Below are 27,189 nucleotides of genomic sequence, written 5' to 3' on the forward strand. Positions count from 1 at the left end.
GAATTATGCACGAACATAATAATAACGAAATGGATCATACCTAATTCAATAACACAATATAAAACAGAAATTGTTGTTCATCTATTATCATCTTATGAAACGAAAGAAACTTTTCGGACATCCTAATATATCATCCATTTTTTCCCCTCAACACCAGACATGGTAATTCTTCGGACAGAAATGAGATTAATCACTTACCTGCACTTGTTCTCACCGTTCTCGTAGAAATCTCTGGTATAATTGAGGTTAGCTGGGAACAACTTAAGCCAAAATGTCGATCAGTGACCGAGGTCAAAACATTGGAGGTCAGTGATAAACGCATTGCTCGCGAAACATCGCAGTCGCCCACGCTTGTGTGTATTTCGTGCTCACACGTTAACTGCCACGTGATTAATGGCGATTTCTTCGAGAATCTCTGCAACAACGTTTACTACCGTCTATAAATAGCTGGATACTGTTCTGGATTATTATAAATATATAAAATATAAACTGGTTTAAGAAAACATTCAAACACTTAGCAAACGAGTTTTCTGAAATTTTATAAATAAACCATAACGAAACATGTCTATTATCAGTATATAGTAAAATATGAAGCTATTTCTTTTCGGTTTAAATTTAGCAGAATATTTGATCCAAGTTATAAGAAGAAGTGAAGAATCAACAATAAAGAAAAATGTTCTTCAGTCGTAACGTTAAAAATTTATAATAACACATAATAAGATATATAACAAGTATACAACAAAAAATTCTTTTCAGAAATTTCTTCTCGGTTTAAATTTAGCAGAATATTTGATCTAAGTTATAAGAAGAAGTGAAGAATCAACAATAAAGAAAAATGTTCTTCAGTCGTAACGTTGAAAATTTATAATAACACATAATAAGATATATAACAAGTATACAACAAAAAATTCTTTTCAGAAATTTCTTCTCGGTTTAAATTTAGCAGAATATTTGATCTAAGATATAAGAAGAAGTGAAGAATCGACAATAAAGAAAGATGTTCTTCAGTCGTAACGTTGAAAATTTATAATAACACATAATAAGATATATAACAAGTATACAACAAAAAATTCTTTTCAGAAATTTCTTCTCGGTTTAAATTTAGCAGAATATTTGATCCAAGTTATAAGAAGAAGTGAAGAATCGACAATAAAGAAAGATGTTCTTCAGTCGTAACGTTGAAAATTTATAATAACACATAACAAGATATATAACAAATATACAACAAAAAATTCTTTTCAGAAATTTCTTCTCGGTTTAAATTTAGCAGAATATTTGATCCAAGTTATAAGAAGAAGTGAAGAATCGACAATAAAGAAAGATGTTCTTCAGTTGTAACGTTGAAAATTTATAATAACACATAACAAGATATATAACAAATATACAACAAAAAATTCTTTTCAGAAATTTCTTCTCGGTTTAAATTTAGCAGAATATTTGATCTAAGTTCTAAGAAGAAGTGAAGAAATAACAATAAAGAAAGATGTTCTTCAGTCGTGACGTTGAAAATTTATAATAACACATAACAAGATATATAACAAATATACAACAAAAAATTCAAAATTTTGATCGATGCACGCTGGATGTCCAATTATGTACGACGCCTTACTTACAATTAGTCTCTCGAGGCGGTCATCCCATACCTAACACCTTCCGTTCCGTTTAGCTGCGCCGCCAGCAAGCAAATAATAATTACGCATTGCGAACAGGATGATTCGTTCACATAACGCAAACAAGAAAACCATACGAAATGCCTTAACAAGAGCTGGTCACGGCTTTTGCCGCCTTCCCTTCCGGCGTTCTGTCGATCCTGATCCGTGAGATCCGCGTTGCTTACGTTCTATGTCGTCCTTTAAGCTACAATATATTGGTCTTAATTGCTTCCTGATTCGTAAACGCGATGTTTCTTTGGACCAGCTTTGGACGTGGAGGTGCTGTATTGTGTGATACCTTGATGGTCACTCAGATTATGTTTGATTTTTTGAGAAATAGTACACTCAAACGTGATAGTAGCAGTTATTTAAATTAAAATTGTGGAGGACGATTAAACGAGTTGATTTTTATAGTGATGAGACGAGTTGATATTTGTTCCATCAAATGTATTTTAAAATATTTATAAATACATAATACAGAATACAAAGTTAACCGTAGGTCGCTCGATACTGGTCGCTATAAGAATACTCGATACTAATTGATAACTGATTCGCTAAAGACTTGAGGTGGTTGTTGATGAAGGTGTCCACAAGAAATACTTTTGATGTTCAACAAAAGAGGTTTATTAAATTATTGATAATTAACAGTCAACAATTTACGATCAACAATCAACTATCAAGAGTTAATAATCACGTATCTCGGCTTGTGTTTGCTTCGCTATGACGCTAAACCTTTCGCAGCTGAATCTTCGCAGAATGAATCTTTTGTTCGAAACCAAACGGATTCTTTTCTTTGTTGCCCCTCGATATCCTCACTACGCACGCGTTAATTAGATGTCCGCGACAGTTGCCGCGTATGCATTCTTCCGAATATTCGGCGAAAGAACCGTAGGGATATCGATGGTACATTAGGCATGTCGGCTTTACGCTTTGAAGATATAGCGTTTTGTGTCGCGAAGCCGTTGGAAAGTTCCGTGGTCGAGTGCCGCCACAGACTGATTACTGATTGATTCGCTCTAAAGACTGCGTACTGATTGCTGATATGAGAATGCTCGAGACTGATTGACTAACTGATTCGCTACTGTCTCGTCCAAAGACTGATTCTCTTAACGATCGTGTTCGGTTATTTATATTGGTCGGGCGAGTGCCGGAAAGCTTAAATTCAACTTCTATTGACGGTTGCACGTAGCGGCGACATTGTTTTGCCTGGAGTTTATTTGCGGCTACGTTTGATATGGCCAGACGGTGTCGATGTCCCAAGGCAAAACAACAACATTGTTCTCCGATTCATGTGCCGCTACGAAATTATAAAAAGTTCTAAGAATATCGCGTAAACAAGCTAATTGGAAATAAAAAATCTGAAATGTAAATAGACAAGGCACGAATGTAAATAAACAAGTGGAGAGCATAAAGGAACAAGCCCAAGAGTAAACAAACGGATCAGGATTGAACACGTAATTACTATTAGGTCGCCCGGAAAGCTTTTTTGCGTTCGCCGTTCGGGGCCTTATCTCGTTCTGCTTAAGTAAACAAACCACCAAATCACTCTGTCGTCAATCGTGGGGTGACTAGTTATCCTCTGGTGAGGCAAGAGAACAGTTCTCGGCGTCAGTGGAAAGTGTATGAAGTGTTTTTTTCGTGGTGAAAGATGGAAGACCAAAAGATGCATTTTCGTTATGTTTCATTGCTTTAAAAAAGACAGTGCGCCTAAAAACACTGCAAAAGAGATCTGTGACACTTATGGTGATCGGTCTATAACTATTCAAACAGCCCTGAATTGATTTAGGAGATTCAGAGCCGGAAATTTTAATCTGAAAGACGAAGATCGCAGCGGACGTCCATTCACCACTGATACTGACCTCATCAAGGCCTACCTCGATGAAAACTCAAGGTCTAGTGTTCGTGAGATAGCAGATGCTTTAAACAATCCGTGGACAACGATTCATGAGCATTTATCAAAGCTTGAGTGCGTTAATCGCTACGAAGTGTGGGTCCCCCATCAACTGACGGAGAGCAATCTCCTAAATCGAATCTCGACATGCGATTTGCTAATTCAACGCAACAAAAGAGAGCCATTTTTTAAAAAGTTAATTACTGAGGATGAAAGTTGGATTCTCTACGACACACTGCGCGCAAGCGATCTTGGTCGAGTCAAGTGTCCTGCAACGGTAGCAAGACCTGGACTTCACCCGAAGAAGGTGCTGCTTTCAATTTGGTGGAACTTGAAGGGTATCCTCTACTACGAATTATTTCCGGAAGGGCAAACGATCAACAGTGAAAAATATTGCACCCAACTCGAAAAACTTAAGGAAGCCATTATCACAAAACGTCCTGAAGTGGTGAACAGACGTGGCGTCGTGATCCACCGCGATAACGTGAGGCCGCACGTTTCTTTAGCGTTGCGAACGAAACTTCTAGAGTTTGATAGGGATGTTTCACCACATCCTCCATATTCTCCAGACCTTGCACCATCGAACTATTATTTGTTCCTCTCTTTAAAGAATTTTCTTCGCAATAGAAAATTCAAATCAGTAAACGAAGTGGAAAACGGCCTCGAAGAATATTTTAAAAGCAAACCAAGAGAATTTTGGAAAAATGGCACTATGAGGCTCCCGGAGAGATGGCAAAAGATGCTAGGAGAGAAAGGATCATACATTATTTAAGAAAGGTACACAGAAGGAAATACATTTTACATTTACCTCCTGTTTAAACAACGAAAAGAACTTTCCGGACAACCTAATATCACGTAAAGTAGCATCTAATTAATCAGCCGTTGCGATTTCTTTGAAAAGTGTCGCAAAAGGTAAGCGTGTGGCTGTTATAATATAAAATTAACTTGTTATATTGTAAAATGACTTTTATTTTTTAATTTTATTACTGACAGGGCTCGTGATAACACAAAATATTGCCATTTCTTCATGACGAGTATACTCGTCAGAAACAGCTGACCGGTTAATTGAAATAATCATTCAGCTTATCACAGAAACAATTCGCAAGATTGATTTCACGTGCCCCGTTTTTAATCGAGATCTTTCGCTCGTGGGAAGTTGTCGATTTCCGCGAGAAGCTGCAGCGTTGCAATTAACAGCCCAGAAAGGAACCTCATCCCTGCCGTTACCAAGAGTTAACGTGTACACGCGTTTATCTCGATAACAGAAATTACATCGGTTCCGACCGCCTCATTACCACCTATATCATAGTAATCATCGTGAACGCGTGTTTATTGGGAAATAATGTCTAGAGCAAACCAATAGGAAAACCAACACTCCGGAAACATATTTTCCAACCGACCCAAATAAATTGGAATTTTTGTTAGTCAGAGGTATGTCTCCATTTTATACGAACATATAATTCCTCGAATTTTCTGCCAACCTAAATTCAATCTTAAATTCTTCTCTATCTAACCTAGATGATTCTATTAATAGATAGTGTCTACTAGCTTTTGACCGCCACTTCGTTCACGTGGACTGCTAATATACAGAACAATCTTTTCCTTTTGCACTCCATAGCTTAAGAGCTGAATGATTGTTTTATTTTTCTGTATTCGATCTACGAACACAGCCGTTCAATTGTTTTATTATACGTAGCGGCTATTTGAAGATTTCTGAACAGGGTTGTACATACATCATATATCGAAGACTGAAAATTAGAGTAGCGTAAGTCGAAGTTTTAAGCGTATATTAAAAGAATTATCCGTTTAATTTGACAGTTAATCAAATTACAGTTTCATTTCGCGATATATTTTATTAACTCGAAAGTTCAAGCTTTTCTATAATAATAAGAATACAACAATGTTTTATGAAAAAATAAACGAACTATGATTTTTAGATCACAATATGTCGTGAATATATCAAAGGAAAACCAACAAACCACACAGGGTTAGACTCGAGTGTGATCGATGTGAAAGAAAGAGACCCGTTACATCGGCGTCGTAGAAAGGAAGTCGATGAAGTGCAACCAGCCACGTAGAAGAGGTAGATGGCGAAAAACGTAGCCTGGAGAAGGAGGAAGTGATAAAACAAAAGGGGAGGAACGAATTCATCGGTTCGCTCTATGAGAACAAAAGTGACACGAATCCTAACGGGTTAACGTCTTTCCATTTCTTACAAGATCGAGTATTGTCAAGTTCATTGCGCTACTCTCTCGTGAACACGACTCATTGATCATTCTATTTCTTCTACTCTCGTTCTGGGAACATTATGGAAGCTTGCAGGAACTTGGCGAGTGTCACGAGTCAAAAAGTGGTGAAACGCGTTCCGTATGCGAGACACGCGTTTGCTGACGCATCGACGAGGATTCCCTCGATCCTGCGGGCCGATTAGGCCAAGTCACGCTTGGCAATGATCCGATTATGGTTTCCCGCGATCCTATCCGTCCGTTGTCTTTCGTTATTATCGCGAATTCGCGTCGGTCCGCGGCCTGTTACCGCGTGAACAAACGTGCACGTTCCGAGTCCGCTTCACGTTCTCAGGCTGCTTCGCTTACCTTGGATAATCACAGGGAACCTGGGGCTTCTTTGGCATAGGGAACGCTGTCTAGACTAGAAACGTGTGTGGACTGGAAATCTGTAGGGTAATCAAAATCTTGTAGATCAAATTCTGACTCGATGTGGAAAAATTTGTTATTTTTGTCTGTACCGAGAGAAACCAACAAGTTTGGAAAGTTTATTTCTGTCCAAAATGTCTGGTTTCTTCATATTTGTTAAACATTGCAGATTTCTTAAATCTTCTTTGTTTCCCTCACATGTTATTTTTGTTATCTAGCTATAATTTTTTCAGAAGGACAATTGCTAAATGATTTTTGTAGATGTTTCGCTTTGAAAGATGAACGAACGATAGAAAATTTGAACTCGACGATAAAAGAATTAGCGGGGCGACGCAAATAACAATATGCTAAAGCGACAATATTATTGGCACTTATAAGTGGCAATTATTAATGCCATTATAATTTCAAATGCAAATGAAAACTCAAATATCGAAGAAGCGTTGCTATATTCTATATGGCAATTGAAATATAATTTAAATTTACCTTGTCTTTAACACTGCTAAACTAATGGCTAAACTAATCAAGTACATAAAAAAATTGTTGTTGTTTCTGCAGAAAGCTTTCTGTAAAAAGAAATAGAAAAGTTAATGAAACCAAAGAACTTTGCGACAGTATTTGAAATTAGCATACCTATTCAAATATATTCATAGCATTTAAAGTAGTTATTAGAATGCGTCTAAACTGGTCATTAGAATGCATTAGAACTTGTAGACTATTAATTTGCTTATGTCATCGAATAAATAAAAGGTGCCTACGAGAATTGCACTGCTAAGTATCCGAGTACATAATTCTAATTTTGCCTTTAATTGATTTGTATGTCTTTACATTGGAATATGTGTAGTACATTAATCTATATTGCCTTCAATATTGTGTAAACAATAATTAAAATAGTTATTTAAAATATTATAGAATTATAGCATTTTGGAAATATCTTCTTCTTCAGGTAGAGAAAATAGTTGTTTTCAGACAAGAGAAAATAATTATTTTGAGCGTAAAATTCTAAAATTTTGAAAATATATTATTAAACTAATAAAAACGTTGTCTTCTTTTTGTTCCAGATACGCAATCGTGTGGCTTTTAACAGTGGCAACGCTTCGATGTCAGGTAGATCAGCACAAAAATGACTATTTGAAATTTTAATCTTTTATGAAGACTAAAGTTAAAGGTAAATTTTGAAGGCAACGAATCACGAGCACGGAGAGGGCGATGGAAACGCGGAAGACTCGGTGTTGGACGAGACAACCGAGGATTATTGGGCCGGAAGTGGATCTGGTCCCGAGGATGACGACTCGCTTCACAATGAAACCAGGGAAGCGTTAACGCATGAGGCCAGCGATCACGATGCTGTGAGTATTTTTACGAAGTCGAAGTTGATTCGACGAAGCGTCAGTTCCATGATGCATATTCACGTTGCAAATTCTTCATCTTCATCGAATCATTTTCACCTGAATTGCGCCGGTGATGTCTATAGCATAATTTACCTCCGTTTTTTTAAGAACATTGGTAGTTCTTGTATAAGGAAACTTAAGAATTTTTTTATTCAAATAAAAAGAAATTCTTTGGTTTACTAGAAGAGTTAATTTTGTGTATTTGCAAATTGCCCTATATTTTAGCACGGTGATACCATCATCTTATCTAATAAAATTATATTATTTGACACAAAAAACTATTATAATCCTTTAGAATTTTTATTAGAGACGTACAAAATTTAAAGATTTTGCTTAACGTTAAAAATTAACTCAACTGCGAAGGGAAGAAGATTGAAAAATGTTCTCTGTTTTAATAATATGCTGCTTTAAACCGATTTCCTAAAAAGTTTAAATTTACTGTTTATATCATTCTTTTAGCAGAGCGACGATATATTTTCCGCATCGATTATTTGTACGCTAGGAGAGAAGATAAGCGATTGACACGTGTTTGACTAGTACGCCGAAGGTTAATCCCCCTGATCATGCGGTTCTATAGAAACGGCTGGTTATTTTCCATTTTGTGAAGTGATAAATCATTATTTTCTAAGAATCTACACATTGCGAACTTGGACAGTTTTTTCGAACGATAATCAACAACATTTTTTCCTACTTGTAGTATCCAGTGAACGAAATACCTGCGCATCAACGAAACAAATCACAACAGAAGAAACTATAAAAAGCACCGATGAACGTATTTTCTGTAATTTAGTACAACCACAAGAGAATTCTTCTGGCTAAAACCGGGAATTACGGATCACATGGAATTCGCAAGAAACATTAAACGATAAGATAATCAGGTTTGGTTGATGAACAGGTGTAGGTCAGGGACAATCTCCGAGATACGATAGGTACGTTCACCTAGCTCTCATCTGACCGATCATAGCTCGACTAATGAGTTTCGTCGCTCTAACCACGCGACCGTTAATCATCGCATGAGTGCTCGTGTCATGATGAGACTCGAGAGACCATCGACAACAGCCCGCAGAAAGATCTTGTCTTAAAATACGCTATCCATGGATGTCACTTCGAGTTTACTATGACACGTAGTCGATCCACAATGATATCTAACGAAGAAGACGACTGAAGCTATCTCAAGAAGATAAAATATCTATGCAGATTTGATCTTAAGTATCAAACATAAAAAATTATGTAGAAAATCAATATTGTTAAAAAGGAATTTTAAGTCTCAAATTCTTACTTTTCTCATAATTTAAAAGATCATCGTCTTTTAGGAGAAGCATTCCAAGTATTCTTGTTATATCGAGCTTATAATATGTAGAGGATTTAGAATATATTTATATTATATTGAACGTAGCGAATTAACATATTTAATTATAGAGACAATGGAAGATATTTCGAGAAAATAGATCTTTCGATTTTAAATAGACATGGAGCATAGAAAACAGGAAAGTTACAATTTTCAAAATGATACGAGTCTTACAATTTTATATTTTTCACAAGATATCCAGTTCCAGTAGAAATATTTCTAATATTCTCATCTATTTATTTATTTGAATTTATTGAATTTATTTTGAATTTATTATGGTAGATATTTAGATAAATTTGCTACGATTGAAGATTCAAAATTGTATTTAACAATGAAAAGGATAGAAAATTTATTGAGATAATTCAATAAAGTTTTGATCCTTAGGATGAGCTATATTTTAAGCACAAGCACTGACGTTTCAAAATCACAATTTGTGAAAGGCTATTTAGCTCTCAAAATTCTATTTCTTACAAGAACAAGAGATCATCCGCAGTGAAAAGGCGCGCTTCCTGGATATTCCTAAAAGCCGAAAAGGAAGATCTAAACGATCCATTTCCGTGGAAACCGAGCACTTTAACCTAAGCCTGTTGCCAAACACGTTGCACGTTCTACCTCGCGAGCGTTTCTCAAAACGATACCTCTAAAGACGTTTCGAAGTATCCTCCGGCTCCCATAAAGCGAAGAGACAGAAGATACCACGAAGGAGCGATGCTGTTAACCATTCTAGTGGCCCATAAACGCCGCTCAAGTTCCAGAAGAAGTTCCAGAAATGTCAGAAAAGTGGAATCCATGAAAAGCTATAATCTCCCAAGAAAGAGTACAAATAGGAGAACGAAAAGGAAAATGACGAGAATACTGCGTGTAAGTTGCTCGCGCGGAGAGTTGATTCGGGTGGAGAACGCACGAACTGGAATCCGAGAAAGAATCTCAGCTCGTTGTTGGAGCTGGTAGCAGACGAAGAAACGAGGTAAAAAGAGGCGAGAGATCGGCGAAGAAGAGCGTGTAACGACACGATTGTTTCCACTGGTACCGACATATGGAGGCTATTTGCAGTACTTTTTGCGTAGCCTGGCGTTTACCACCAACCACGTGCCGCCTCCTAGCTGATCCGGCTCAGAGAGAATACTAGTGATGAATTCGCATTGAATTTGCATTATAGTAAAAATTTCCAATTGCTTCAAACACAATGCGAAATTTAAAACTCTTAAAAAACTTGATCGTCTTAGAAATCTTGAACATCTCGATAGGTTGGAAAGTCTCGAAAGTTTGCGTAGGGTTTGAAAGGTTGATGAGGAAGGAAGGGAAAGGCTTTTTTGAAAAGTCCTGTGAAAATGGCTTTCCATTGTCGTTTCGATAATTGCAACGGATTCCAGAGGTCCCGTAAGACGACTTATTCCACAAGAATTATGCTCTTTTTCGTTTACGGTGCATGTTGCAATCTGCTTCTCTTCTTATTGTTCTTTCTCCCCTCTGGATTCTGCGTGCCGCGTTTGCAAGGCGAAACAGTCTCGTAAAACTGAAGATCAGAAACAAAACTGATATTCAGTCACAGATAGACTTCGTTTACACGATTCCTTATAATTCAGGTTACCAATCTCTGAATCGCAAAGTATTTTTTGAGGATTGGTTTTTAAAGATCGTTATAATTATTTTTCAAGATTTTTCACATTCATTTCAATATAGTTACATTATTCTATTCGTGATATAACACTGAGATTTTTAGGAAGGAAGTACATTGCACTGCGTCTCATAACCATAAAATCACCTAAAAACTTTTAATTTTTGTATATTAACTTAATATATATAAGAATGTATTTTATATATTGAATGATAAGGTGTTTGAAATCAAGTTTGATTGTATTCGCTAAAGAGGAAGAATTTATATTCTTGTTTCATAATTATGCCGCTAAAATAGCAGAATATTTTATTATACGAAAATTAAACTAAAAACACAATAAGTTCCTTAAGTGAACTTTCATAACTGTTCAATTTTGTAGACTTATAGTTAGATTTTCTCGTGTTATATGAATTGGAAATTTATGATAGTCTTATCCTTATGAAACGCAGCTCTATCTAAACTATATAAAAGAGAGGAGGTGGCAGATTATTTGGCTATTACGAAAGAAATTCACAATTTGAGGAAAGTTGTATAACATTGGTTTAAGAACTTTGTTGCAAAGTAGCGAGTATTAGCATCGTACTACGAACTGCAATAACCATCTTCGACATAAACACGACTTTTCTCTTGAAACATTTATCGGCTAACTTTGGTGCACGCTGTTAGATCCATAAGACACGTGCACCAAGTGATACAGAAAACGAGGAAGAGGAGAAGGAAGATTGCTGGAGATGGTGGAAGAAATGGAAGTCACGGGTTACGCGACAAGCGAAACCAAGTATTATCCTGACGCGCGTGCATTGCAATCGTACAAGAACAAGAACCCGATGTTTCAAGGCGTTCACACAACACGTGAGGAACGAGCTTGCCAAGCGTTAGTCACGCGTCCATCGTACAGTTCTTTTCCTTCTCATCTCGTCGTTTTCCCTTTTCCTTTGTAACCACTCGTTTCCACGTGGGAAATTGCACCTGGATCAACGGTAAAAGAGGCATTAAATCTCTGTTATGAATGGTGTGGGTCTATTTTGCTGTTTGTTGTGCGATTCCCATAGTGTGGTTTGGCAATTTTGTTATTCCTGGTATACCATTGTTTATTCATTATTCATTAATTTGTAAGTTTCGGTGATGACGTTAAGATATTTGAAATTGATTTTTGTCGACGTACCGTGTTCGTCGTGTGACAAAAATTGTGCTTCTGTTATTAATAGATTGTGAATATTTACGTAAATTCATAATTTTGCGAATATATCTGCCTAAAAGAACAGAATTTTTAGAGCTGGATTATTTCAATTATATTATGTATTACTCATATTATAGATACCTCTGCATATATATATATATATTTTACATATTTCTGTATATTTAAATTTTTCATAGATGCATAAACATTCGCAATCTAGTTAAAATAAAAAAGTAAAAGTATTGTGGAAAGTACCATCTGAAATTTAAAATTATTAGAAATTCAAAAATATAAGGAAAGATTGAGCAATCTGTAACTGGACTGTCTATTAGTTGGAAATGGATTTCGAATGGTTTAATTCAATTTAGCTTTGTTAATCGAGTTAATTTTGTTCCTTTCGAACGAAGGTTGTGTACGTTGGAGAAGGAGCAGCGTATGTGCCAATACCATCGCTAAAAGGAAGACCCTTGAGCCCGAATCTTCAAGCTCTTCAGACCCTTCAGGGTCTACAAGGAATACCTGGAGGTGGAGGAACTGGAGTGGTTGGGGATGAGGACTGGAAAAGGCATCCGGAGACCTGGGATCGGGAACACAGGAGATACAGACCTAATACTACTCGAGTTCAACGTAAGTGATTTTCAAATATTATGAAACATTTTACCATCAGTTTACTTACCACATTTCCCAACTGTAAAAGGATAGCAGTTTTTGCATATCCAAACAAAAACTTCTAACTACGCTATTGCACGATTCTCTTTCATTTGATTAAATTAAAAATACCTAAATCCTGAAACTAGGAATCTCCAATAAGAAAGAGAACGCTTTCACCCTCGAGGACCGTTACCACACGCAGATATCCGTTATTATTGCTACTTTTCCGAGTGGCGGTGGACGTAGCTAGGAAGCGTTTGATCGATCGATCCATCGGCGTCGTCGCTGGTGCACAGCTTTCTCGACGATCCGGCATTCGCGACGCGATGGCGAACAGCTACCGTTAGAGTGGACGCAATTAAAACGGTGTCGGAAACTCGTACGGCACTCCCGACACCGAGACACTACTGCGTTCGACACGTCCACTCATTTCCTTTCTCTTCACTTCTCTCTCGATCGGTATTATCCGCGTCTCCATAGCTCTCTATAGCTCTCTATAGCTCTCGAGTCTCCTTTCTCTATAAATTCCATTTATTTAGTTATAAACCGTTTGATACACGAAGGATAGTAATATATATGTCGGGTTTGTCGGGTTGGCGTTAGTCTTAGGGGCGCGTTGCGTATCTTCGTTAGGACAAGCCATCGTTGTTGTTCAATGGAGTTTATATTTACAATTATATGTACAAATGTTGATTTAACAGTAATTTAATGGTAATTAGACACTCTTAATGTGAAAGACAATGTTCTTAGGTTCAAACGAATCTACGGTCAACAGGAAAACTCTTTGTGCAATTGAATATGTTTTGAAACTCTAAGTGACGTTAGCTGTGACGCTCGGTATCTCTCTGACAGACTGACAAGACGTTGTGTGAGAACTCTGCAAGGTGATCACAAGAATAAAAGACTCGTTTGTGTTTGGTCGATGCAGAATTTGTACATAATTCGATATACATACATATCTGAAAGGATCGTGTTGGATATTCGATTCGTTTCAAATTTGATAGCGCTGTTGTTCTTTCAGAGGTTTCCGTGTATGTCATTAATTATGACATTTTGTGATATTCGAGTGGTTTGATGCTGGGATATTTAATGGAAATGCCGCATCGCGGTAATCATTGCAATTAGCATTCGCAAGACTTGCTGCAAAATTACCAGCAATGGTGTAGAGAAACGTGAGATGGGATTTAAATTCGAGCGTGAATTATAAATCGAAAAATGAAAGATGGAATTTTGTTTTCTTATATATACATACAACCAAAGAAGTAGAATTTTATATATTTTTATGAGCGCGTCCCGTGCATTTTTTCACCTTCAGAATTCTCATTAATACAAAATCAATCGCAGTCTATCACCTACAATCTATAACGTGTGAATCCGCTAATAAAATTTATTAATCTATTACTAGTTGTTGAGAATTTTGGATCTTAATAGCCGAAATAATGGTATAGGAACGCTACATTTACATTTAGAATTCATATGTCGGGTTGACGTTAGACTTAGGGGCGTGTAACGTATCTTCATTAGGACAAGCCATCGTTGTTGTTCAATGGAGATTATATTTACAATGATATGTACAAATGTTGATTTAACAGAGTTTGACAATTAAACGTGGTGATTAGACACTCTAGATGTTAAAGACAATGTTCTTAGGTTCAATAACGAATCCACGGTCAACGGGGAAAACTCTTTGTACAATAGAATATATTTTGAAACACAAAGTGACGTTAGCTGTGACGCTCGGTATCTTTCTGACAGACTGACAAGACGTTGTGTGAGAACTCTGCAAGGTGATCACAAGAATAAAAGACTGATACGATCACATTTGTCAATTTGCATATTGACCCGGGATATCAACAAAATTCCAGGCACCGTTACTAGGCAGACCCGCGTAGAGTCGACATTGCTCCTGCCCGGGGCTTGTTTGTTAATACAGCGTGTGTCCCTCGATATTGGTACTTCTTCTGTTAGGTAAAAACGTTCATCCCATGACCGTGGCTACGTTAGGCGACCAGTTGTGTCATCTCGAGCCCGAGCCCACGTCACAAATCTCGGGCAAACATAATCAGATCGTATCACGACTACTACTCCTAAGTTCTATTATTTAAGTAGAGCTATAATAAATAGTTTAGACCAAATTATTGGAGATCTTCCTAAAATTCCAAAAGGCCCGATGTCCCTACATCTCCGACATATAGAAGAAAGATACACATTCTTAGACGATATTTGGTTATTTGGAATGTTTGGAGCGTTTTTGAAAGTAGACACGTATGTTGTACATTGTATGATATTTGATGGATTTGAAAAAGTGTCGTCTATCGTGAATTTCTGACAAGTCTAGGATAAGTATCATCGTTTAAGATAGAAATTGTTAATCGATTAAACGACTAACGTGGAAATTACTTCGATTAAATGCAGTGTGCGACTTGAAAAAACATCTTTTATGCACCAACCTAAGGAAAAAGAACTTGATCTTATCTGGTGGACGTGACCCGTGAAGGTCTGTAATTCGCGAAATTGCGGATCGCGAGACGCTATCCTCCAATAAATTCGTCTCGAAGGCGTTGCTCGTCCAGTCTCCATTGTAATTTCCGAGATTTACGCTGTCCAGATTCGAACGAAACACGACTCGTAATTGCTGGAAGGTTAAGGCTGCACGGACGAAGGCTGGCTTAATCAAGAGGTAAATTGATACGAATCGTTAAAGAACGACATGACAGGTTCCCGAATTAGACGACTCGTCTTAGAGCATGCTTATCGATGATGAGCTGTGCACGTTCTCCAATGGAGACCGGCTTAGTCTCGATGAAGTCATAAAGGTTCTCTCTGCGGGAAACACGGCGGCCACCCGCGGTATCGTCGATTACGCGAAAGAAGGCCCATTAGCTTTAATGTATCCTCCTGTGCACGCTCGTTTCTACGACCTCGGGTCTCCATTTTCTCTTCTTTCTTCTGCTCTTCGTCGTCGTTGATGCAGCGTCTTTCACGTAAATGAACCATCGCGCTTCTTATTTTTGAAACTCGTAATCTCGTCATCGTGCGCGTACAAACGATTTCGCTGTTGAAAATGAACGATGTCCTTACGGTTAAAAGCTAGATAGTTAAATGTTACTATGATTAGAAGTTGGATGATTAATAGATTGTTGCCAATGTTTCGCTGTTCTTCAGAGTGAGATATTGCGCGTTATATTTAGTGGAATTGGAAGAGGATTATTTATCTTTTATTTACGTTTACAGAAAATATGTAGAGTTCCTGGTTCGAACGAAAATGAGATTAAGTTAGGAAGATTTCAATTTTCGAACAACATTGTTACGTATTAGGTTGTCCGAGAAGTTTCTTTCGTTTTATAGGGAAATAATAGACGCACGATGTCTTTTGTTTTATATTAGTTTATTGAATTATGCACGAACATAATAATAACGAAATGGATCATACCTAATTCAATAAAACAATATAAAACAGAAATTGTTGTTCGTCCATCATCACCTGATGAAACGAAAGAAACTTTTCGGACAACCTAATAATAAGATATTGTTATGCAACGACTTAATATAACTCAAAATCCAGATAAAATATACAATTATTCACATACCATCGAGTCGTATCGTATCTCGTGCATAGATACAAAGAGGTAAACCAACGACGAAAGGAGTCACGGGCGAAATCGCGAGTGAAGAATGTTCGTCGTGACACCGAGATACTACTATACTTCTCCTCGCGTACTCGAGCGCGAGTATATCAGAGTTGCGTAACCGCTTCCATTGTTTACTCTCGGACGTTTTGCCGGCCTCTGAACACAAAGCACTTTACTTATCCGCAATTCTAATAAGTGTGCATACCGGTCGAAAATGGTGTACGCGTGCTGCACTGGCAGCACGCGCACCTACCTACACAGTCACACTGTAGAATAAAAAAAGAAAGAAAAGAAAGGAAGAAGAGAGAAAAAGAAAACGGGCGGGAAACGTTCTCTCGACGAAACGTTGTATCATCGAGGATTACCTCGAGTGTGACTATCTTCAGCCTCCATCTAACGCCGTTCATCTTCCACACTCCCGCTGGATTACGTCGTTTTACGATGGAAACGGCTCCTTACCACGAAGAGCACCTATAAAGGGGCTTCGCCGGTTTACTTTCACTCGTCATCGGCGGCCGGTTTTCCGCCGCTTTCCGCCCACCGGATGGCCCCCGATTTTCCGACCGTTTCGACACGAAACACCAACGTTTCGGCATCGTGACTTCTCTTAGGTTCGCTGCCTCGTTGGAACCGTTTTATCGAAGCTTCCGATCGTAAAAGCAGGCGGGTGTTGATGACTCGTTCGTCATCGTGGAAATTGACGCTCGTTTGGAAAGTACGATACGTGACTTTGGGAAAAACGTGGGAGAATTTGAGGGGGATGTATGTGTACTATATATTCCGCTATTAACCCTTCGACAGTGTGATAAAACGAAGAATTTAGAAATTGCTTATCTCTTAATCTCCGATATTTCCTGCACTTTGGGCTGGCTTAATGTGGATGGCTAACCCCAGCGGGATACCATCTTCGAGTTTGACTATTTTATTTCTTTAGTGAGGTCAGTACGGTGTTTTCTTTTTGGTCTTCTTTCTATGGGAGTTTTGTTCGCTTCAGCAGCCAGCTGGTTTGGAAGATAAGTCATATTGTCAAAATTCTAAACTCATTACGTGTACAAATTATTTTTCTCTTTATGCCAACACTAGTATCTAGTTATTTGATTTAAATTTCACTGCGGTCGCACTCGCAACAAAATAGTAGCCCGCGGTCGATGTTTCTCGGATGTAAAAATAAAATTTTCTTTGGTTTCCTGTGTCGTTTTGTAAATATATTTTTATTTATATAATGTTATATACTAAATATTATGTTTTTAAAAATGCCTATATTCGATTGAAACGTGAACATTTAGGAGGTAAGCTTGATTGATTATTTTCTTTGCTTTCGGATTATTGTATAATATGTTTATTTATAGTCTTGAATGAAATAACATAACGAGTCTTGAATAGGACTATTTTTATTTTATTACTTAAATGTTTTGTACATTTCGTATATTCGTACTTATATTTACAACTCGAGGGTGTTCTTACGTTGAACTTGTTTGTAAGACACAAATTTTATAACAATTTTTACTTTATAATTTAAGAAGCTTTATTTTATAATACCAAGGTTTAGAATTATAATTGTAATACTTGATAAGATTATTTTCATTCATGTGCGTTCTTCATACCGTACAATGTCCCGTTCAAAATTACCTAGTCGTAAAAGGGACATTTCCAACTTGTTTAAAACTCTAAAATTTTGTTATTTTCCATTACTATTGACAAGTTTATGATATATATTTATCAAAGGCCAATAAATGTACTTTCTATTAACGAACATTTTTTTAAATACCTATGATATTATCAAAAATGGACGCTGAAGACAACTTCATAGTACTTCTGCCCTACTTTTATTACGTTATGCTGCTCTTACATTGGATAATAAGAAGTGAAGAAATGAAACAGAAATATGTTTTACTCGAGAATTTTTATTTCAAATGGAAGAAGAATTTTTTCTTCGAGCTACTCTCTCCTCGTGATATACAGGGTGGTTGGTAACTGATGGTACAAGTGGAAAGGGGGTGATTCTGCGCGAAAAAAGAATTCGAAAATATAGAATAAAAATTTTTCGTTTGGGGCTTTGTTTTCGAGAAAATCGACTTTGAATTTTCGCTCGGTACGCGTCCACTTTATCACGTCTCGTTATAACGGATCTCACTGTAGATCGTTGTCCCGATAGAAAAATTTAAAAAAAAAAATTAAAAAAAGAATTTTTATTTTATATTTTCGACTTCTTTTTTCGCGTAGAATCACCCCCTTTCCACTTGTACCACCAGTTACCAACCACCCTGTAGGTATATGACCCGCCACGGTTACCTGTGATGCCACAATGGTCATTGACGACATTCAACTTCTTACAATTGTAAAAATTGAATGAAGATTGACAGTTAGGGCATTTTGAATATAACCGATAAATAGAAGATACTTTGAAATAAAAAGTTGCCCATTGAACAATTAAACAGTTTTATTAGAACATCAATAAAAAAAAAAGAGAAGAAATCTTGCATCTAACGGTGCACTGTGTTAAAACACTGTGGCGTCCTGAGCGTGGCATGGCAGTCAAAGTGTTAAGTATTTTATGTAAATTTGAGTTTTACATTTAAAGTTGAACATTATTAGTCATTAATCATCGGCATATGGAATATGCAAACACCAAACTGACAACTCAATCCTGACAAAGTTAATTGTTTGATTCCTTCAGAGTTAAATGTCGATCATGTTTTTTCAAAATGCTGAGAATAATGAGAAAAGGATTAGTATGAACATGGTTAACACGATAAATATTGTGCTTCACATATAAAAATCAAAAGATTTCTTTATTTTATAACTTACTAAGAGAAATGTACAAACTATGTATAAACACTCATCACACAGAACTCACTCAACTCACAGAAAACTAACATCTAACAAAAAAAAAAAAAAATTGTGGAAGTATTTCTTATTAATAAAATAAAAATTTGTAGATATCGAGGCGGAGTGTCAGGACGACTACATGAAAATCCGGATCGGTTTCAACGGTTCCTTCACCGGGTTGCTCTACTCAGCGGGTAAGTAGCCCTTTGGAAATTAACATCGCGACATGAATCGTGGACGTGGCTGCGAGGATCCGCATCAAAAGACGTACTATCACGTCCGCGTTGTACGACCTCACGACTTTGCCGTTCGCAATCATCATCTCTGCGGACACAACGCTCGAACTGTTACGATGCTGACGAGCTAATGGCAAAACATTATCGTGAAACGATCTCGCTGAAGTTCGCCACTAGCAAACAGAGATAGAGAAAGGAAGATGGAAAGAGAGAAAATTTTCCTTTTTTCCAAGGCGAGTCCATCCAGACCAGCATAGTCGAACCGTGCATTTCCGTTATTTTGAAAGAAGCATAACGCGTTGCCTGCTCTTTGCACGATGCACGCGATGCACCTGCAAATAGCTCGTCCTTGTTGGTCACCGTCCTCCTTCCACACTATTCAGCTCTCTTTGAGCGTTCCTCTCGATTCCAACAGGGTATAGATGATTATCGTTCCAGTTTTGCTCGATCGTTCTTTCATATTCGTGATTTTAAAAGCTAAAGGAAAACTTCTCTTACACGACGCGTGTTTCAATTATTCAGAAATTTAACAATTAGCTCCGACGTAGTCTAGTTTCTGTGTGGCAACATATAGAAGGAATGAAAAGAATAAAACATAGAGGAAATTGCTCGAGTCTACAATCCTATCTCATGTACGTTACTTATGTAGGTTACTGTAGCACATGTAATTTTCACAATTTTATTTGCTTTGTTGCCAAGCGTGTTACATGCTGTTATGGAACAGAATGCGTTAATACACGTACATAGCTTGTAGCTCGTATAATTTTCCTATTAATATTAATTCAGTTCTACAAAAGACTTTGACCTTTTCTTACAGCTCTCAATTTATTAACAAACTTTATTATCATATTTTTACTGTATCTGTTGTAAATGGTCTTGTTTGGTAATCTGGATTCGTTATTGAGTTTTACATGACCCCAGTAAGTGTGTTAATGAATATGTACTTGTAAACGTGGGTGTGTGTACGAAAATTGCTGACAGTGAACGATCAATTTCAATTAAAGGCTACTCCTATGACCCGGACTGCATGTACGTGAACGGAACTGGCCGCGACTACTACGAGTTCTATATTCAGCTGAATCGTTGCGGCACCCTCGGCGAGAACACTCATCATCAGGACAGCCGAAAAAATCCTACGGTACGTAAAGAGAGCATGCGTGTATACTGTAACGTACAAAAGCCTTAGTCCATGTATTAAATGAGAATGTTTCACTTCTAGTAACGAACAAATAGATGACGCTATTTGTTAAGAAGACCTGTCGTAAACGACTGCATTAGAATTAAACCAGGGCTCTGTGTATTATAACTGAAGAAAGAAATTGTGCATCAGAAGAAAGCACAAGTAGCCAGTGGCATGAACAAAATATCTTAATATTGTTATACGTAATCTATATCAAACACTGCGGTTTTATTAAAGATGTATCCTAAGACTTTCCAGCGGGACTACATATTTAATTGCCATTGTAAAACGAGTAACACAGATGATTTAAGACTTTTGCACAGTACTGTATAATAGTGTGACGAAAGATAGATGGTGTGGTTCGTTATGATCACAGCGTGACCACTTGCCCCTTTTGACAAGGAATAATAATGATTAACGTGGACGAAAAAAAAAAAAAAAATAAAAGAATCGACTTGGCCCGTTTTATCTTTTATCTCGCGATCATCCACCGTCGTCTGAATGTTTAACGTCCTACGAGACTCGACATGTATATTAATATACGCACCATCCGTGCCGTTAGAGAACTTTAACGGACGTGAATCATAAATGCCGATGCTAATAATTCTGTTACGTTCTGCTGTGATTTATTAAACTCGACATGGTTTATACAGGATGCACTAAAATCGTGTCTGTTCCTACTGAGTTGCGGTCAGAAAGAGATCAAACGAAACGGAGGAAAAGAATTTGGATGAAGACGATATTCTGTTGACTCTTAAGTAGTTTATAGATTAGCGAACTAGACTTATGGAGTCGTTGAAAAGATATAAAATGAACATATAAAGTGAATAATTAAATACAGATCAGAAATTTCCCTTTCACTTTTCTCTTCCTTTTCGATCTGGCCTTCATTTCATTTCCTCTGCCTGTGTCCATTTTATTCTCACTGTTTCCTTCATTCCCATTTGATATCTTTCCCAACTTCCCTCTTTCCTTTCTTTGTCATTCTTCATCCTTTTTTCCTATATTTCTTCTTTTCCAATTGTTAGTTGTTTTACATGAAAAATTTCAACAGTATATCATATTTAATTTTATATTAGAAAAATACAGTAGCGCCAGTAATATTTTAATGTCGACTCTTCAAAGAATTTTTCTTCGCTCTTCACACTCAGTTAACTCCACTAATACATAGTATCTAGCGCTTGCATTTCTTTGTAAACCGCTTCAACCAATTGATCGATGATCGATATTTCGTCTAAATGGCCCACTCACTGTGATTTTCTCCTCGCGATTTACAACGCTCGATTTCTTTCCATTGCAGAAAAACTTGATGTGGAACACGGTCACAGTGCAGTACAACCCGCTGATCGAAGAGGAGTTCGACGAACACTTCAAAGTGACTTGCGAATACGGTTATGACTTCTGGAAAACCGTCACCTTTCCATTCCTCGACGTCGAGTAAGTGTCTTACTAAATACCTTAATTATTAATACCAATTAGTGATCCTTAATTAAGCTCTTCAAAGCGACTTGCGAATGTGATTACAACGTTTGGAAGAAGCTTCGCCTTCCAATTCCTCTATGTTGACCATCTTATTAAATATCTGTCAACTTGCCATGCCAATCAGTCATCCATAATAACAGTAAAGAATTCAAAATTATTGTATATATATATATATTTGTACTACCGTGTATTTTTTAACGTGTACTGTATGATGTCCCACTGATGGATAACGGGAAGTTGATCCCAGCAGAAGGCTCTAACGCGGATATCTTCTTTCAGAGTTGCGACGGGGAATCCTGTTGTGTTCACCCTGCAGCCACCAGAGTGCTACATGGAAATCAGATACGGTTACGGGACCACTGGAACTAGAGTGGCTGGACCAGTCCGTGTCGGCGATCCTCTGACTCTCATTATCTATATGCGCAGCAAATACGGTACGCCGATATAGCGGACATGCATTTTCGCGTTACGCTACTCTTACATCGATTCCATACGATCGACGTGTCTAACACTAGAACTACCGATAATTAACAGGAAGTTATTTCTACCAAAAAGCAGTCACAATGACTGGTCTTTAAAAAATACGTGATAATAGAATATTTTTATATTTATTGATTTATTACTTTCTTACGCAAGGAATTCCATGTTATGTAGTACATTTTTGGTATTATTAATCCATCTGGGACCATAATCCCTAAACGAGGGTTGACACATTTATAAAATTGTAGAACTAGACTAACTAATCTAACTAGCATCTAGTAATCTAGCGATCTACTCGGAATTTTTCTCATAACTAATATCATCATATCGAATGATATACAGTAAAAATTTAAAAAACGTGTGGCAAGTTGTAGAAAACGAGGAAACTGGTTAATTGGGGTTCGATAAACAGATTGCAGGACCCTTTTACGCTTTGACAAGTACCAGTCATTTTAACTGGCATTGGTATAAGTAGCAGTGATACAAAATTATTTTGAGGTTGAATACATAAAGAACAAGATAAAATTCATTATATTATTCCTTTAGTTATCGTTGCGAAAGTCATTATATCTTTGCGGAAAAAAATATAACATAAAGTAGGAATTTTAAAATAAAATTGTAAAAGCAGTCAATTTATCTGGTGTGGTAGTTCTAGTGCTAATCGCGTGGCGCTACATAACATCTGCCTGGTGTTATTCCACTGATCAACGGGATACCCAGGACCTCTATTATGTACACAGTTTCCCTTCGAGAAACTAAAATTAGAGTAGGGTTTCCTCGTTCGAGAAATCGATAACGAGTCGCGATTCCAAGTTGTCAATAATTGACAACGATAAGTCGGTAGTTTAAATATTCCAAGATACTAGAATTCTAAGTAGAATCGATATACTCAGGCTATTTAAGTTCATTAGGTTGGTTCAGAACGTTGATATGAAACTTCAGGAATATGTAATAGTTATTAAAAAAGCAAATATTTGTCTGGATAAACAAAAATCTAAATATCACATATTTTCATCAATAAGGCCTTTCCTGTTTTATCGACAGCATAGGTGTGGTCGATACCACTGTTCACTGTATATGACATATTTATTTTATTGACTTTAATTTTTTGAAACATCGTGTACAATAGGAATTTTGTAATTCCTCATTCAAGTATTAGTTTCAAATAGATTCTACTTGCAGGTGTTTGGTCGACTTAATTTAAATGTAATTCTAATAAATAGAGATCGAACTCTACCGTAAAATTTAATAAAAGAGATTCGAATCTATATTAGGATGGACATCTAAAATGAATATTTTTATTTTCACAGATGGTTTCGACATCGTCGTGAACGACTGTTACGCCCACAACGGCGGAAATAAAAGGATTCAGCTGATTGATCAATACGGGTGCCCGGTGGATGATAAATTGATCAGTAGATTTCGCGGATCCTGGTCAGAGAGTGGTCTCTTCGAGACTCAAGTTTTCGCCTACATGAAGACGTTCAGGTTCACTGGCTCACCTGCTCTATACATCGAGTGCGACGTCAGAATGTGTCACGGAAGATGTCCAGTATGTAGGAAACGAATGAGAATAAATTCTTAGCCAATTGTCATACAATAGATCGTTTTGTTAAAAGTCTTGATGTGAATTTATATGCCTGTTGTTATATGAATTATTCGTGATTGTACAGAGTCAACCGTGTCATTGGAGGAACGCCAAGAATGTGGCTAAACGTTCTTTGCCAGAAATTGGTGGCCCGTCGACGCCAGCGACGAGTTTGTCAGAGAACGTCAATCTGTTCCAATCGTTGCGTGTTCTACAGGAAGGCGAGGCAGATACGGAATTCTTCCAGAATTCCACTACAGCTTTCCGAAGTGGTAATTTCAGTAAATGATTCGACCTTAAAATATTTAATCTGTTATCCGAGTCATCGTTTAAACAGAATTTGTATGATTATGAATATTAACATTTTTATTTGTTTATATATACTGATTATTGATGCTTTTTTTTGCAGGACCTAGTGAATCCACGAACGACAGAGTGTGCCTTAGATCAACTGTTCTTAGTACGATTATAGGAATCGGTTGTGGCTTCCTTTGTTTAATGGCAGGGACGATATTAGCGATGTGTTCGAGAATTCGAAGACAGGCTAGGGAAAAACTTCTATCTGATAGCATAAGTTACATGACCCACAAGGGTAGGATCAACTAAACGCGGCCTCTTTGGACGTACAAGCGAAGTTCTTCTCTTTTCCTTCTTCTTCGTGGCAACTCCATCGGTACAAGCGTATCGAGAGATTCACCGAGGAAACATTCTCCGTCGGTAATAAGGCGAGGACGATCATCGCGTTTGTAAGAAGCGACGCGATCGGTAATAAAGCTAAACACAAGCTCGATCGATAAAAAAGGTATTTTCAATCGACGGTCGAGAATACAAATTGCGAGACACAAGCGATACAAATGTAGCTAAAAATTGTATATTTCGGCAAAGCGTGAGATACTTAGACGAATAGCTAGAAAATGAAATTAGAAAAGTCAAAGAATATATATTGTGATAAATACGATTAGGCTTAAATTTCTACTTCCTTTTTGTTTGTTTAATAACTAATTAACCGTCGATAACAAGCGAAACGTAGTCCAGTAGATCGTGGACGATTGAACTCGCGCTTTCTTTTTACGTAAACGCTGTTTCCTTTTATCTTTTTTCAATTGTAATTTTTTCGTTTATTTTACGTACAAGTGAGTTGCCGTCCGTAGATAACAACGATCAAAGGCGAATTTAGAAGTCGAGGATTTTGCCACGTTCTCCGTATCGAACGCGCGATTGAGAAAAATATTTTATTACAATCTTTCTCAGCCGCGCGGACGTTACTATACGAGATCAAAACGAATGACTAGATATACAGTCATTTAATACCGTTTAATGAGATTCAGTACTTTAAGTATGCCTAATAGCATTACTCGCCATATTCAGGAACATAAAAATCATCGAGGTCTCGAGCTACAGCTGAACAAATAATTGATCATACTTTATATGCGTGTTACCGTACTTATACAAAAATTTAGAACTACGTGCATTACACGTTTCAGTGCACTTTTTTACAATTTCAAATCATCCTCTCATAGATAACATTATAGTAGCGTTCTCTTATATTTTAGATTATTGGAAGAATTGTTTCACTTATGTTCAAGCGGTAAGGTCACCATCTTACCATTGACAAAGACGGTAAATAGATATAGCAAGGGTAAACCATAAATATTATACCTTTTTCGCTCGTTCTCGTTAGATGTACTTCTTTTTCAGGCGTGTGTGAAAGTGTTTTTGGATTAACCCTGCTACATCTTTTCGATTATTTCTCATCTAATTGTACTGCAATATGATTGAACAAAATACTGAAGAGACTTTAATGGTAGACACAATTCCTTATTGAACATTTTAAAAATTTGTTTGCTGAAGCGTGAAAAAGGTTGTAATATAAAAATTCGAAAATCGCAGCAGGGTTAAGGTCATTATCTCCTTTGTGAGAATTGTTTATTAGAGGATACAACGAGACGTCTAGTGTATCGGAATTTATGCGAACACTACTATATCTATCATATTTCAGATCTAGCTGTATCTCAGAGATATAACAACACGTTTTATAGTCGAAGTTTCTGAATGTTTGCGAACGATGCATTTTCGTATGATATAAACATCGCTATGCAATAAACAGTTACAATATTTAGGTTTATACTTTATATGCATAATGATATATACTCAGTGTCCAAGTGTGTCTGGACTTTCTTATTTTTTTTTTTTTTTTTTTCATGCTATTCTTCGTATTTTCTTGTTTTGTATTTTTCTCTTAATTTCTTCAATTCTCGAGAGGCAGGAGCATTAAAGAATTGCCAGAAGCCAGAGAACAGCCAGCGAGGATTAAATAATATTTTGCATCATACGAGATGTCCCCGCGCGTGTATCGGGGGAGCCAAAGAAACGTAGCTCAGCTCTCGTCTTGATAATTTATTGCGAAACTTCGCGGAAGCATCCTGAATTCGTCAATCTGTGAAATATTAATTTCCCCTCCTGGTCGTTCCGGAAACATTTTTTTTTACACGTTCTTCGGATATACTGCCCCCCCCCCCTCCGCCCATTTACAATCGACAGCAAACAGAATCCACCTTCTCGATCGAATTACTTGTAAATATAGCAGTGTATGATCCATAATATTTATAATTAAGCTCGAGTGTATCAAGGTTTCCAATAAACTGTAGCAGGAGTATTTATTGTCTTTTTAAATAAACTTCATCGACTCGTACAATTGTTTATTCACGAATAATGTTATTATGAAAATATTATTATATTGTCAGTCCTATTATGAAATTTTCTATTTATATTATTACTATGATAGTATTATACCACAAGTGATATTATTACGATAATATTAGGTATTATTACAAGTATACATGTCTGTAATTATGAGCTTCTCCATTCAGAGGGTGTCCTGAATTAGAATGTTCCAAAACAGCGTTCTTTTGTGATTTTTTTTAGAAGGGAAAGAAAGAAATGAAGTTATTGAATTTTGAGGCATGGTTTTGTATATATTTAACGAATACAAAAAAGTTTTTTTAAAGTAAAAGAAAAATTTATAACAGTTTTCAATCGGCGGAAAAAATACATCTCGTAATTCTTGACTGAAACAAAAAGCCAAAAAAGGATTAAATTATTTTTTCCTCTGGGTAAACTAAACAAAGGCAGAGAAAAGTTTATTTAAATAATTGTTATAGCACCTTAAAGTTTATTTTTTTTTAAACTTTTTAATTTTTTTTTAAATTTTTTATTCAAAATTTTTAATTTCACGTTTTTTTCTGCCGTTATTTAGTTCACACAGAAGAAAAATATATAATAATTTATAATAATTTATAATAACATAATATATAATATATAATAATTAATATTTATAATAATATAATAACCATACCTCAAAATTCAATAACTTCATTTCT

The 27,189-nt window shown here is 36.7% G+C and overlaps 2 protein-coding genes across 2 annotated transcripts; both read left to right on the top strand.

The window, feature by feature from the left end:
* The first annotated feature begins 271 nt into the window (after window positions 1-271).
* Window positions 272-4,315, top strand: LOC117215847 (histone-lysine N-methyltransferase SETMAR-like). The gene is made up of 3 exons (XM_033462349.1): window positions 272-305; window positions 2,213-2,273; window positions 3,439-4,315. The coding sequence occupies exons 1-3, from the start codon at window positions 272-274 to the stop codon at window positions 4,313-4,315; spliced, it is 972 nt and encodes a 323-aa protein (XP_033318240.1).
* A 2,389-nt stretch (window positions 4,316-6,704) lies between these two features.
* On the top strand, window positions 6,705-26,465 carry LOC117215849. Its single transcript, XM_033462350.1, has 11 exons — window positions 6,705-6,721; window positions 7,256-7,301; window positions 7,376-7,543; window positions 12,139-12,358; window positions 18,954-19,037; window positions 20,084-20,217; window positions 21,560-21,696; window positions 22,021-22,175; window positions 23,532-23,773; window positions 23,895-24,081; window positions 24,219-26,465. Exons 1-11 carry the CDS (start codon window positions 6,705-6,707, stop codon window positions 24,413-24,415), a joined length of 1,587 nt encoding a protein of 528 aa, XP_033318241.1. The 3' UTR covers window positions 24,416-26,465.
* The last annotated feature ends 724 nt before the right edge of the window (window positions 26,466-27,189 follow it).

The sequence above is a fragment of the Bombus bifarius genome, unplaced genomic scaffold, assembly GCF_011952205.1.
Source record: "Bombus bifarius isolate JDL3187 unplaced genomic scaffold, Bbif_JDL3187 scf7180000009832, whole genome shotgun sequence".
In the NCBI taxonomy this organism is placed as follows: domain Eukaryota; kingdom Metazoa; phylum Arthropoda; class Insecta; order Hymenoptera; family Apidae; genus Bombus; species Bombus bifarius.

Bases quoted from the DNA above. Each gene is read 5' to 3' on its own strand.
- LOC117215847 (XM_033462349.1), top strand. From the start codon at position 272: ATGTCGATCAGTGACCGAGGTCAAAACATTGGAG. The intron at 306-2,212 runs GTCAGTGATAAA...GATTCGCTAAAG, and splicing joins CCGAGGTCAAAACATTGGAG to ACTTGAGGTGGTTGTTGATG. The intron at 2,274-3,438 runs GTTTATTAAATT...GAATTGATTTAG, and splicing joins TTTGATGTTCAACAAAAGAG to GAGATTCAGAGCCGGAAATT.
- LOC117215849 (XM_033462350.1), top strand. The intron at 7,544-12,138 runs GTGAGTATTTTT...TTTCGAACGAAG, and splicing joins AGGCCAGCGATCACGATGCT to GTTGTGTACGTTGGAGAAGG. The intron at 20,218-21,559 runs GTACGTAAAGAG...TTTCCATTGCAG, and splicing joins ACAGCCGAAAAAATCCTACG to AAAAACTTGATGTGGAACAC.